Source organism: Erinaceus europaeus, chromosome 4 (genome assembly GCF_950295315.1).
Source record: "Erinaceus europaeus chromosome 4, mEriEur2.1, whole genome shotgun sequence".
In the NCBI taxonomy this organism is placed as follows: domain Eukaryota; kingdom Metazoa; phylum Chordata; class Mammalia; order Eulipotyphla; family Erinaceidae; genus Erinaceus; species Erinaceus europaeus.
Genome location: NC_080165.1, coordinates 61579588 through 61593371, shown reverse-complemented (window position 1 = coordinate 61593371; position 13784 = coordinate 61579588). Strand labels below are relative to the sequence as shown.

At 46.5% G+C, this 13784-nt stretch overlaps 1 protein-coding gene across 6 annotated transcripts in view; it reads left to right on the top strand.

The window, feature by feature from the left end:
* BTBD9 (BTB domain containing 9) overlaps window positions 1-13784 on the top strand; it is a 551044-nt gene that overhangs the window by 495152 nt on the left and 42108 nt on the right. The window contains exon 11 of one of the 6 annotated variants that reach the window (XM_060189741.1): window positions 478-507. The exons of the other annotated variants lie outside the window; for them this stretch is intronic. Within the exon in view, the coding sequence (XP_060045724.1) occupies window positions 478-492 (15 nt within the window). The 3' untranslated portion in view covers window positions 493-507. Of the gene's footprint in view, window positions 1-477; window positions 508-13784 lie in introns of those variants that run through there. 6 annotated transcript variants of the gene reach the window in all.

Below are 13784 nucleotides of genomic sequence, written 5' to 3'. Positions count from 1 at the left end.
GGTTGGGTGCAGCTATCTGCCTGTGGACCTATGCAAATCAGGCAGGGGCTAAAAGAAGGAGGAGTCACACCTGCTTCTTATTTTATGGCTTTGATGAAACTTGGATTGGAGAGGAAGTTCCACAGTGAATTGTCAGCAGGCAAAGCGCTAGAACCCAGGCAGCCCAGGGGTTAACAAGGACTGCAGGAGAAACTCTCTGCACTGTAGAGAGACTGGGTTCCTGCTCAGAAGAACCCATCTGAAAGTCCTCACCGAGTCAATAACAGAAGCTGAGGCTGGTATTGACAGTCTGCAGACAGCTCTCTGGGTTCCATTTTATGTATTGAGTTTATGTAGCTGAAGAGAGAGGCTGTGTCGTATTTGTCTTTGTAGCTCTGACACCTAGCATGGGCCTCGCACATGTAAGCTTAAAGTAGTTATTGCCCGAATGAGTGAAAGAATCAATCGGTCTGTCCATCCATCTCTCCCTCTCCCCAGCAGTCAACCAAATAAAGGAAAGGATTTAGCAACACGTTACTATTTTCAAGAGATCATGACATTCAAAGGTAGTATTTCTTCAGTCACACCAAGGAGAGTCATAATCCAGAAACTTTTACAGATGCAAAAGTATGTATGCCAAATATGCCAGCATCTTCTAGTTTAAGGCTCTTATAATAGTGATTATTATTACAAATTATAATAGCAGTGTTTACTAAGTGCCTACTAGTGTCAGACTCTATTCTAACCCCTTTATGTTTCTGAAAATATTTGATGCGCATATGTGAAGTACACACTGCTCATCTGCATTTGGTTTTTTTTGTCTTTACCAGGGCTTCATTATTCTGGGCCAACTCTTTTTTTGCCCCCAAATAAAAAGAGAGAGAGAGAGAAGGAGAGAGGGTAGGACAGCAGAGCACTAGGACTTCCAGTATCATGAGGGCAGGCTGAAGCCTGGATCATGTGCATGACAAAAGCAGGCATCCTCCTAAGTGAACTATCTGGATGACCCTTCTCCATTTTTTTATATTTTAATTTGATTTCTTTTCTACCAGGGTTGTCACTAGGGTTCTGCATCTTCATGACTCTACTGCACCTGGTAGATTGTTTTATTTTTATTTGCTGGAGGGTGAGAGACAGACAGCTAGAGAGAGGGGAGATACTTCAGCACTGCTTCACCACTAGTGAAGCTCCTCCCATGCAGGTGCCTCCATGATTGGGGACTTGAACGGAAGCCCTTGAGCATGGTCAAGTGTGTGTTCTACCTAGTGAACTTACCTCCCAGCGCCCTCTGCATTTTCAAAATGAGTAAACTTTATACCAACCAAGTGACAGCAGGAATGAAGTGCAACAGGCCACCCTCATTCAGTACTGTTGGGAGTATAAGTCAGCCCAGGTGCCTATGAGAGCAGTCTAATGTGACCCACTAAAGCTGAATTTGTGCAGGTTTAATACCCTGTAACTTAGGGTGTGCACGGGAGCCCTTGTACAAGTCCAGAAGTAAAAATGAAAGTGTTTGTGGCTGGACTGTTCACACAGATGCAAACCAGACCCCCCAGATTGCCCATCCACGGAGAAGTAAAGCATTATGTGTCATCTGATGTTCCCAGAAGCCCATGTGGATGAACAGCATCACATGTCCGAGAACAGCAGCCAGACAAAAGAATGTGTGCGATAGAATTACACTCATCTAAATGTCAGAAGCAGGCAACACTAGGCTTTAACATTTAAGGGAAGCATGCGCAGGTGGCAGAGTTATCCTTTAAATAAAAAAAAAAAAGGAGAGAGATGATTATTGTTGAATCCAAAATTGTGGATGCCAGGGTTAGGGGAGGGGAAGACTGGCCCAGGAAGAGTCTAGAAGAGTCTAGTAGTGTATCAGGTTCTCAGCTGGGGTGGGCTTTATATGACAGAGTGAGTTATTTAATAAGCCATATGTTAATATTTTGTGTACCTTTTTATTGCATTTTCTTTACAATACCAATATTTCTTTTTAAAAAAGAAAAGATAGCCACACAGAGTGGAGGGTTAGAGTGTTATACAGAAAACTGAGAAATGTTACATATATGCCATCTACTGTATTTTACTGTTGACAGTAATCATTAATCCCCCCCCCCAATAAAGGGAGGGTGTAAAAGGAAAGGAGAGGAGAGGAGAAGAGAGGGGAGGGGAGGGGGAGGGAGAGGAGGGGGGAAAGGAAGGGAGAAGAGAGGAGAGGAGAGGGGAGGGGAGGGAGGGGGGAGAAAAGGAAAGGGAAGGGAAGGGAAGGGAAGGGAAGGGAAGGAAAGGAAAGGAAAGGAAAGGAAAGGAAAGGAAAGGAAAGGAAAGGAAAGGAAAGGAAAGGAAAGGAAAGGAAAGGAAAGGAAAGGAAAGGAAAGGAAAACTGATGAAGAAACTGAAGCTGAGTGATGTTAAGTGATTTGCACAAGATCACTCTGTGGATAAGGAGCAGAGCCAAGATTTGATCCAGGCAGCCTGGATTTTAACATCCAGCTGCTCCATCTACCATAAAGGAGGATAATAATAAATAGTGAAACCACAGCAATGAGCCCGGAGCTACTCTGACTCGACTATCTGGATCAATCCGTGAACAGATGGCCCCTGTGAGCACTCTTCACATGCCAACCCACTATAGATCTCAGAGAGAAACTGAGGCAGGCTCCTTCTTAGGGGGATTGCAGCCTCCCTTCCTGATGGAAACTGAGCCATATGAAGAGTGCCTGAGCTCCAGGAGACAGTGTGAGTGGCAGTGGTGGACTCAGCATGCAGTGAGGTAAATAGAATGGCAGTGGCTGTTTTTCCTCAGATGTCAAATGAATAAGGGCTCGGGATAACTCACACAGTAGGGATCATACCTTGCCAAGTATGAAGCCCCTGGTTTAGGCCCTACATGATCTATCAAGACCTCAGCACCAGGAGAAGTTCCACAAGTGGTAGAGTAGTGCTATAGTCGCTCCCTGTTTCTGTTTCTGTCTATACAGAGAATGTTTTAATCAGTCCGAGAGCATAAAATCAAGGTACCACAAAAATAAAATAGGTCAAAATAGGCCAGGAGATAGCTCACCCCATAGGTTTCATGCTTTATCAAGCATGAGGCCCTGGGTTTGAGCCTTGTTACCACACATGGGAGCACCTTGGACAGCACTAGGGGGAGCTTCATATGTGCTAGAACAATGTTAAAGCAACCCCCCCCCCCGTCTCTAAAATAAAGAATGAGGGGGCTGGGTGGCGGCTCACCTGATTAAGTGTACCCATTACCATGATCAAGGACCTTGGTCTGAGCCACCTCTCCACCTTTGCAGGGGGGAAGTTTCACAAGTGGTAAAGTAAGTACTGCAGGTGTCTTTCTGTCTTTCTTCCCCTCCCCTCTCAATATTCTCTCTGTCCTATCAAGTAAAAAAGCAAAAATTAAAAAATGTCTGCTAGGGAGCAGTGGGTTTGTCATGTAGGCACTGAGCCCCAGTGATAATCCTGGTAGCAATAAAAGAAGAAGGAGAAGTAGAAGGAGCAGAAGAAGAAGAAAAAAGAGAAAGTGAGAAAAAAAATAAAAAAATGAAAAAGTCAGCCTCAGGGAGGCCACTCTGTGCTGATATCATGAATATACAAGGCCCTGAGTTTGTTCCCTGGCACTGAAAAGAAGAAAGAATGAAGGAAGGGAGGAAGGAAGGAAGGAGGGAGGAAGGAAGGAAGGAAGGGAAGGAGGGAGGGAGGAATCAAGTGTTCCTGGCCCTAGGGAATGGGTCAAGGTGAATGTGACTCTGCTGTGGAGAACCTGGGGGAAGGAGATTGCAGCTCTCCCTGTGAGGAATAGTAATTGGCTGATGAACTTGCCACAGGAGGGACTACACAAGTCGGCACCAGCAAGATAGAAAGTCTGCAAGTGGCTGCTTGAGCTGCCCTCCAGGACCACTCATCGTGGAGCCTGGAGTGAGGCAGAATTTATTTACAGGTTTCTATCAGGCCAGTGAGTGGCTGCGAGCTCCCATTGCCATCCTGTTCCCATAGCAACATGTGGCTCTAGTGGAAAAAAAAATAAACAGGGAAACTGACTCAGTTTTTTGGTTTTTTTTTTTTTTTTTTTTTTTGGTTTTTCTTTTCTTTTCTTTTCTTTTTCTAAGCTCCTTCCTAACCAGTGATAATTATTTCCCAGTTGCCACCCTCAGGTCTGACCAGCCCTCTGACCTCCCTAAGGAAGCCCCTTGCAGCATCCTCTAGACAAGTTTCTGAGTCCAGATGGGTATGTCCAGCAGCCATATGCTGATTGCTCCCAAGGTCAAGACTCCTGAAGCAAACAGCCTGGGCACAGAGACTTGGAGAGATACAGAGCAAATGGACAGGTGGACCCTTCCTCAGAGAGCCCTTGATCTGTGGAAAGAAACCCAGTTCCACTCTCACTCTTGCTAGAGAGAGAATCCAGTGGGGATGCACATGGCGGTATAATTGTAACACACAATAACGAACCTGTTTGGGAACAAAACGGACGGACACAAAGCTGGGTTTCCCATGGCACCTGCATGCCTGGGGGTGTGTGTGATGCAGAGGTGGCATTTATGGCCCAGGAGCAGTAGGGCCTGGGGAGGGATAGGCCAGCAGACAGCTTGGCCCCCGTGAGTCTGCATCACAGTCTTAGCAAAGCTTTGCCTGGTCCCCCACACACTGCAAGTCTGAGCTACAGAGGCTGTGCCAGCTCCCAACCCAGTGTCCAGCACACAGCACCCTCTCCACAGAGCGGTAGCACAGGGTTCTGAGGAAAATCAGCCCACATCTATCACTAGGTCTGAAGAGCGATGGGGAAAGGGAGCTGACATCAAAACTGTACTCCTCCGGCCTCAGAGACCAGTAGGGCTGTGAGGGCTGTGAGAAGTCTGGGAGCATTTAGTTACGAGACAATAGGGAGTGGGTGGCAGTGGGGGTGGGAGCAGATAGTGGTGGTTAAAGGCGAACCAGTCAAACAAAAATGTGAGTTTAAGGATTATATATACAGGGTCCGGTTATTGGTATACTCAGTAGATCATACATATTTCCCTACTTGAGGACTCGGGTTCAAGCCCCCAGTTCCCACCTGTAAGAGGGAGCTTCACAAGTGGTGGAGCAGTGCTGCAGGTCTCCCTCCCTCTCTCTCTCTCTCTTGAGTGTATGTGTGTGTGTGTGTGTGTTACCCTATATCAAAAGAAAAATGGAGGGGGGAGTTGGGCGGTAGTGAAGTGGGTTAAGCACAGGTGGTGCAAAGTGCAAGGACTGGTGTAAGGATCCCAGTTCAAACCCCCTGCTCCCCCACCTGCAGGGGAGTCACTTCACAGGTGGTGAAGCAGGTCTGCAGGTGTCTCTCTTTCTCTCCCCCTCTCTGTCTTCCCCTCCTCTCTCCATTTCTCTCTGTCCTATCTAATCATTGACATCAATAACAACAACAATAATAACTACAACAACAATAAAACGACAACAAGGGAAACAAAAGGGAAAATAAAATAAAAAATTTTTTAAATTGTGCTACTATGAGCATAGGCATACACACATCTTTTTGGATGGCATTTGACTCCATAGGATATATCCCTAGTAGAGAAATTGCAGGGTCATGGAAGTTCCACTTCTAGCTTTGTGAGGGTTCTCCAGAATGCTCTCCAAGGGGTTGGACCAACTGTCATTCCCACCAACAGTACAGGAGGGTTCCTTTGTCCCTACAACCTTTTCAGCATTTGTTGTTACTACCCTTTCTGATATATGACATTCTCACAGGGGTGAAGTCGTATCTCATTGTTGTCTTTATTTGCATTTCTCTGACAATGACTTGGAGCATTGTATCATATGTTTGTTGGCCTTTTGGACCTCTTCTGTGGTGAATATTTGTTCATATCCCCTCCCCATTTTTGAATGGGGTCATTTGTTTTTTTTTCAGTGGAGAAACAGTTACAGAAGCCAGACCTTCCACCTTTTGCACCCCATAAAGAATTTTGGTTCATACTCTCAGAGAGAGATAAAGAATAGGGAAGCTTCCAGTAAGAGGAATGGGACACAGAACTATGGTGTTGGGAACTGTGTGGAATTGTACCCCTGTTACCTTACAATCTTGTTAATCATTATTAAATCACTAACAAAAATTATTTTAAAAAATAGAGAGAGAGAGAGAGAGAAAAGAAGGAGAAGAAGAAGAAGAAGAGGAGGAAGAGGAGGAGAAGGGGGGGATGGGAAGGGGGAGGGGAGGGGGAGGAGGAGGATAGGAGCCAGCTGTGAAGAGCAGCTGTATTGCCCTGGACAGGGGTTAGGATCGAGCCTAAGAGGAGACAGAAGTCGGAAAAAGTATGGACTTCCTCCAGTGCCACATCACCTCCCTTGGGTGTCAGGGCTGGAACCTAGGCTTTATGCCTGGCAAAACAAACGCTTTATCCAGATGAACTCTTTTGCTGGTCCCTGGTCGTTTTTAAGGAACAGAAATACAGTCTATAGACAAGCTCTTAACCTCTGCTCTCAAGAAGATTATAGGAAAGATGTTAATTGTCAGCACCATCAGGATCAATTAATGTTTACTGAATGCTGAGTGGGTGTGTGAGGCTGCCACACCAGACAGCAGGAAAGAAAAATAGGGTGTCCTCTGGGTGGTATCATTCAGAAGCTGGGTCTTTATATCTGACGTATGGGTAGATATCATTGAGAGGCAGATATCTATTTTATAAATATATGTCACCTTGCAAATGTAAGTTGAAAGCTTGGACTGAAAATCCTATTTGTATTGGTTGGCACAAAAGTAGACTGTGAAAATTACTCAGGAGAACCTAGGAAAGCAAGGTAGAGTCATTGATCAACACTTATTAAATCTCCTCAGTTTATGCTACTGTTCACATTGGATGCAGAGACCAACCTGGGAAAATTAGGAGAAGCTTTCTACTTTAAAAATAACTCAAAGAGGGGCCAGGCAGTGGTTTGCCTGGTAGAGTACTCGTGCTAGGGTGCACAAGGACCCAGGTTCAAACCTGGTCCCCACCTGCAGGGGGAAAAGCTTCCTGAGCAGTGAAGGAGTAGTGCAGGTGTCTCTTTCTCCATCTCTAGCTCTTCTTTCTCTACCAATTTCTCTGTCTATTAAAAATAAATAAAATATTAAAAAATAACTCAAAGCTATGTCAGGTAAATAGTGATAGGGACTGTCATGTCAGGCCTTAGGCCTCCACAGGCTTAGGCTGATCACCCAGAAGCCCCTTCTCAGTGATCAGGGTTCATGGGAAAAAAAGAACATCCCAACTCTCTCAAACGTGTCAAGCATGATGGCACCCAGGGAGGAAAGACAAAATGGTAATAAACAGCAGCTACAGAAAAGGACATTGGGATAGTGACTGAGGCTGTGTGGGATTCATACACATGACTACGTTCCAAATTAGCCAGCTTCTCTCAGGGGACAGATCTGGAGGCCACTGAAACTGGTTCAGCGAAGGTGCCCCTTTGTGAGCAGCGGCAATCAAACAGGCTAATGGGATACATGATTACTGAAAAGGGGACGGGAAAATGACGCTGTGACTGTGGTAATGGCTTTGCATAAATCAGTGGCACGGTGCTGCCATGTATGCCTCATTCACTTTTGGTCACATCCTTTCTGAGGGATATTTCAGTCTCAGGAAGGCATAGAAGAGAGACATTGAATTGCATGTGCTTCTGAGCAAAGAGGAACTCAGGCGCTGGCTGTCCACCTAGAGGAGAGCCCACAGGTGTCCAGTAGGAGGAGGAAGTGAGTGGGGGTGCAGGGAGGTCTAGGGGAACAGATGGCACCCTGTAGCCTCCTAGAATTGTGACCAATCTTCTAAGCCCCTCTGCCACTTCCTGAAGCTTCTTCAGTTTTCCTTCTGAAAAAAAGCAAAAGCACTGCAGCCTGTCTTCTCTGATGTTTCTCGGCAGGGGACACCAGTGATGGAGCCGGTTTCCCCAGGATGACTGGTGGGAACCAAGGGCTTGAGTCATAGTAACATGTGTGCTCCACCAGGTGAGCTACCACTCAGCCTGCCCTCTGCTTGTCTGTTTTAATTTTAAGAACCTCACAGGGGGCTGGGCGGTAGTGCAGCAGGTTAAGAGCACATGGTGCAAAGCACAAGGACTGGCGTAAGGATCCCAGTTCGAGCCACCTGCAGAAGGGTTGCTTCATGAGCAATGAAGCAGGTCTGCAGGTGTCTTTCTTTCACCCTCTCTGGTTTCCCCTCCTCTCTCTGTTTCTCTCTGTCCTATCTAACAACAACGACAACAATAACAACAACAAGAGCAATAAAAATGGGAAAAAATGGTCTCCAGGAGCAGTAGATTCATAGTGCAGGCACCAAGTCCCAGCAATAACCCTGGAGGCAAAAAAAAAAAAAAAAAAAAAGAACCTCACTGAGCACAAACAGGGACTTTCACCATGCAGTCCTTGCAGAGGGTAGAATGAGGCAGAGGTGGCCTGCCAACTGCCTCTGTACTGTTTTTTTTAGTTTTTTTTTTACAAAAGGACAGCACACCTCTGCCTTCTCTCTTCAGAATAGCCAGGCCCCCTCTGAGTGAGCTCTGGATGCCTGCTTGCAGTGGTGCCTGTGATCCCGGGGTAAGCCCCAGCCTGGTGCTGGATGGTAATTGAGGTGCACACATCATGCCTTCTAGTCCATATCCACAGAGGCCCAGGAAGTGGTGGGTGCTAGATTCAACACTGTTGACTGAATTACCAGCTGCCATGACAGGGAGGCACACACTATTTATCTCTAATTGCTAAATTCTACCTAGGGATTTCAAGAAGTGGAAGCATGGCCTCTCATCCTGTGACCAGAGCCAGGAGGGGGACAGGCTGCCAGAGGTGCCAGGACCCAGATTTTGTCCCCTGTACCTGGAAGGCCACTCCCCATCCTGTCTACACTCACATTCTCTGCCCCCATCCCCTGCTGAAGTCTCATGCCTGTGTAATTCCACTACTCCTAGCAGTCTTTCTTCCCCTTCAGTTCCAGAAACGGAGGAGGGGAGGGGAAAGAGAGAGAGAGAGAGAGGAAGGGAGGGGAGGAGAGGGGAAGGGGAGGGAGGAGGGGAGGAGCCACAGCACTACTCCAGCATTCATGGGGCTTTCCTCTGTGCCATGTGATGCCAGAGGCTTGAATTCAGGTCCTTACACATGGTAAAGTGTGAACTATCTCCCAGCCCCTGTATGAAGACCTTTTTTGAAGACCTACTTTATACATAGATTCTCTGATCTCCCCTAACCTCTCATGCCTGGCAAAATTAGTCTCTCATAACCCTCTCAGATCACGGATCAGTGCTGTTCTGTTTTCTATGTGAGGCGGGTTTCTTGACACAGAGGGAGCTCAGCTTTGGAGCTGCTCAGCCTAGGGGTTAAATTTTCTTCTCTCCTCCTGTGACTCTGGGCATGTTCTCCTTTTGCAAGTAACACAGAGACACTAGGTTGACCACCTCTGCTCCACCTCACCCCCTGCAAGGACTGCATGGTAAAGCCCCTGTTTGTGCTCATTGAAGTTCTTAAAGTTAAGAAGAAGAAGGAGGAGGAGGATAAGGAGGAAGAGGAGGAGGATAAGGAGGAGGAGGAGAAGGAGAAGAAGAAGAAGAAAAGAAAGAAGAAGAGGAGGAAGAGGAAGAGGAGGAAGAAAAAGAAGAATATGCCAAGTGATGGCTTATTTGGTAGAGCACATACATTGCAATGCTCAAGGACCTGGGTTCAAGCTCCTAGCTCCCACCTGCAAGAGGGAAGCTTCATGAGTGTTAGGGTAGCTGCAGGTGTCTCTCTTTCTCCCTCATCTTTCCTCCTTTCTACTTCTCTATGCCTGTTTCTTTAAGAAAGAAAAATATGGCAACAAAGAGTAGTGGAATATCCTGTGAGCAGCAAACCTCAGCAATAACACTGGGGAGAAAGGAGGAGGAGAGGAGAGGAGAGGAGAGGAGAGGAGAGGAGAGGAGAGGAGAGGAGAGGAGAGGAGAGGAGAGGAGAGGAGAGGAGAGGAGAGGAGAGGAGAGGAGAGGAGAGGAGAGGAAGAAAAAAAAAGTGAAGGTGTGTGAGAATGAATACAAGTGCCTGGAGGAGAGGGGAGGGGAGGGGAGGGGAGAGGGGGAGAGGAGAGGAGAGGGGAGGGGAGGGGAGGGGAGGGGAGGGGAGAGGAGAGGAGAGGAGAGGAGAGGAGAGGAGAGGAAGAAAAAAAAATGTGAAGGTGTGTGAGAATGAATACAAGTGCCTGGTGACCATCTGGGCCTGGAGTCCCCTTGGAGTGCCTGCTGCTACCTCCAGTAGCACTGAAGTTTGCCTGAGTCACTACAGCCCTTTACTGTCTCAGTCATGGAGCCTGTCCTCAGGTTCTCTTATTCTTCCTTTAAATTTTGATTCTTTCCTATTTATTCCAAATTTCTAAGTTCTACCTCAGGAAATTTCAATGTTGAAGGGCTTGTTGTCAGCTACTTTCCTTAGGCACTTAAATTACCACAACAAATATGTGTTCCTTCCTTTTGTAATATTTTCTTTCTCTTTCCCTCTCTCTCTCTCTCTTTTTTTTTTTTTTTAAGAAAGGAGACATTAACAAAACGGTAGGATAGGAGGGTTACAACTCCACACCACCCAGTCTCCATATCCCCTCCCCTCCCCTGAGAGTATCTTTCCCTCTCTTCTCTCCCCCTCCCACCCTCCCTCCCTTTCTTCCTTCATTCCTTCCTTCCTTCTTCCCTTTCTTCCAGGGTTATCACCAGGGCCTGATGCCTGCACTATGAATGCACCACTCCTGGCAACCATTTTTTTCTTTCTCTTTCTCTTTCTTCTTTTCCTTCTTTCTTTCTTTCTATTTTATTTGATAGAACAGAGAGAAGTTGAAAGGAGAGGGGAAAATAGAGAGGGAGAGAAAGAGACATCTGCAGACCTGCTTCCTATTTATTCCAGGTGAAGTTTCCTCCCTGCAGGTCAGGAACAAGTGCTTGAACCCAGGTCCTTGTGCATGGTGATATGTGCCACTGCCCAGCCCTGTAATACTTAAATGTCTGTCTTCTTTGAGGGGTGCCTACCTCACCCCCCATGCCACATGGGAGCACTGTTGCGTTGTGGGGAGCTTCAGTGCTGTGGTGTCTCTCCCTTTCTCTCCATCTCTGCCTATTTGTCTGTCCTTCTCTTTCAGTCTGAAAAGGTCATCCCTGAATGGTGAACTACAAAGCAAAAGCCAAAAGCTATCTTTGTCTGGAGACCTCAGTTCCTTTTCTGGTCTAACCAGGCCCTGGCTGTGTCCCCTTGGTCCATGACCTCTTGCCTCTGCCACCCCTTACCACACCATCCTCAGTGGACAGTAGAGTCCTGAGGGTCCCACTTACTTTCTCCAGCAGGGCTTACTCCTCTAACCTCTCCTGCTCAGTTCCTGCATCCTTCCCAACTCTCAGATGTCCCCTCCTGCAGGAAATACTCCCCGCCCCCACCCCAGACTGGCTGGGGCCCTCCTGTAGATCCTCGTGGCCCTCTGCTTATCCTCAGGATGGTGCACCGTCTGAGAGAGCAGGACTCCTAGGGTGGGGTGTGCAGGTGGCGCTCTGATTGGGGAACTCCTGACCTTGGAGCCCCACCTCTTTGGCTCCCCTGTTCTACTCCCTTTGCCCTCAGTGCTGGCACAAGAAGGCATCAGACCTGCCTTGACTCCAGGCTTCAACCATCAGTAAAACACCCTTTCTCACTTTGAATCCCTGCTACAGTTTGTGATGTAATAAAATCAGTGCTCTTCTGTGTATGGCCTTTGGGTCCAACACAGCCTGCTTGGTTCTCTGGAGATGACAAGGGAGCCATAATTGAGATCATCAGACCTTTGGGACTCTTAGGACCTTCTGGATCTTCAGTTCACCGTCACTTGGGGGAAAATTTCTACATGAGCTCCATGGAATGGAGGGAGGCACAGTCGGGATTGCCCTGAGGAGGATGTTGACAGCAGAACCCCAGAACAGCCCACTGGGATCTGCTGTAAGTGCTGGTGTATTGGGAAGAATAGCAGTTCACATTTCTAGTTATTACTGTTATTCATATTTATTTTTATTTAATATTTTGCCACCAGGGTTATTGCTGGGACTTGGTGCCAATATGATGAATCTACTACTCTTAGCAATGGCCTTTTTTTTCTTCCTTTTTAAAATTTTATTTGATAAGGCAGAGAGAAACTGAGAAGGCAGGGGAGACACAGAGAGAGAGAGAGAGATGGATCTGCGGCACTGCCTCACCACTCCCAGAGCCTCCCTTCTGCAGGTAGAAACTAGGGACTTGAACCTGGGTTCATGTTCATAATATGTTATGCACTCAACCAGGTGTGTCTGTCCAGCCCATCACTGCTACTTTGTAGAGTTTGGTTAAACTGGAAAAGACACACAAGGACCTGTTGTGCACTAACATCCCCCAAGTCAGAGCTAAACCAGGCTGGAAATGGGAGCAAGGCAACAAGAAAAAGTCTGACCAGTGACCGCTTTATAAAATGTTCATTGTGAGAGTCTCCCCAACTTTTTGCCCAGGCACAATGTAGAGCGACCCCCACCCCACCCCCAGTGCCCAGGAGACTTATCCTTCCTCATAGGAGAGATGTATGAGTGTGTGTCTATGTGTGTGTGTGTATGTGTTTGTGTGTGTGTTACAGTGTATAATATATATATTAACAACTCATAATTCCTTATATAACTGTGTGATTTAGTGCCCAGCCACACCATGTTACTCTGTAACTTTGCTTTTTTTTTTTTTAATCTTTATTTGTAAAATGGAAATATTGACAAGACTGTAGGATAAGAGGGGTACAATTCCACTTAATGCCCACCCCCAGAACTCTGTATCCACTCTCCTCCCTTGATAGTTTCCCTATTCTTTATCTGGGAGTATGGACCCAAGATCATTGTGGAGTGCAAAAGGTGGAAGGAAGGTCTGGCTTCTGTAACTGCTTCCCCGCTGAACATGGGCATTGACAGGTTGATCCATACTCCCAGCCTATCTCTCTCTCTTTCCATAATGGGGCAGGGGTGTGGGGAGGTGAGGCTCCAGGACACATTGGTGGGGTCATCTGCCCAGGGAAGGCCGGTTGGCATCATGGTAGCATCTGGAACCTGGTGACTCAAAAAGAGTTAAGATCTAAAGCAGAACAAATTGTTGACTAATCATGAACATAAAGGCAAGAATATTGCAGATAAAGATTTGTTATCTCCATTTTGGAAAAAGCTAGTAGGTTTATTTTAGGTATATTCCAAGAGGCCCATGACTTTACTAGTTTTTGCCTGAGCCTGACAGCTAACATGCAGGTGGGCTAAAAGTATTGTCTGGGGAAATGGTGTCATAGTTGGAACAAGGACTAGAAAACTGGATCAGGGATGAGAGTAACTCCAAAATATGGGGAAAGTATATATATATATATATATATATATATATATATATATATATATATATATATATATTGTAAACCCCATAGATTTGACTTGAGGCCCATATTCCATGCAGGAGCTTGTGTAACCTCTGCATCCCTGTAGGTCTGAGCTTGCATTCTGTGGTCACAGCTAGGAGCATACCAGTCTGCACAAATTTCAGTAACTTTGCTTTTTAATCAGAGTTTTTATTGATTATTTTATTGTTCATGGCCCTGAGTAGTAGGAAGGTTGATCACGTCTTGGCCTCTGAGTCCAGTGGAAACCGACAGATTAGACAACAAGTGAGAGAGCTTCTAGGCCTTGGGCAAGGACACCTTAAACCTAAATCCCAAGGGATCCTTGGGATAAGGATTCTCAAAATGAAGAGACTGAAGAAAAGGGGAACAGCTGATGGATGGCTCACCTGGTAGAGTGCACATGTTACCATGGTAAGGACCTGGGTCCAAGTTCCA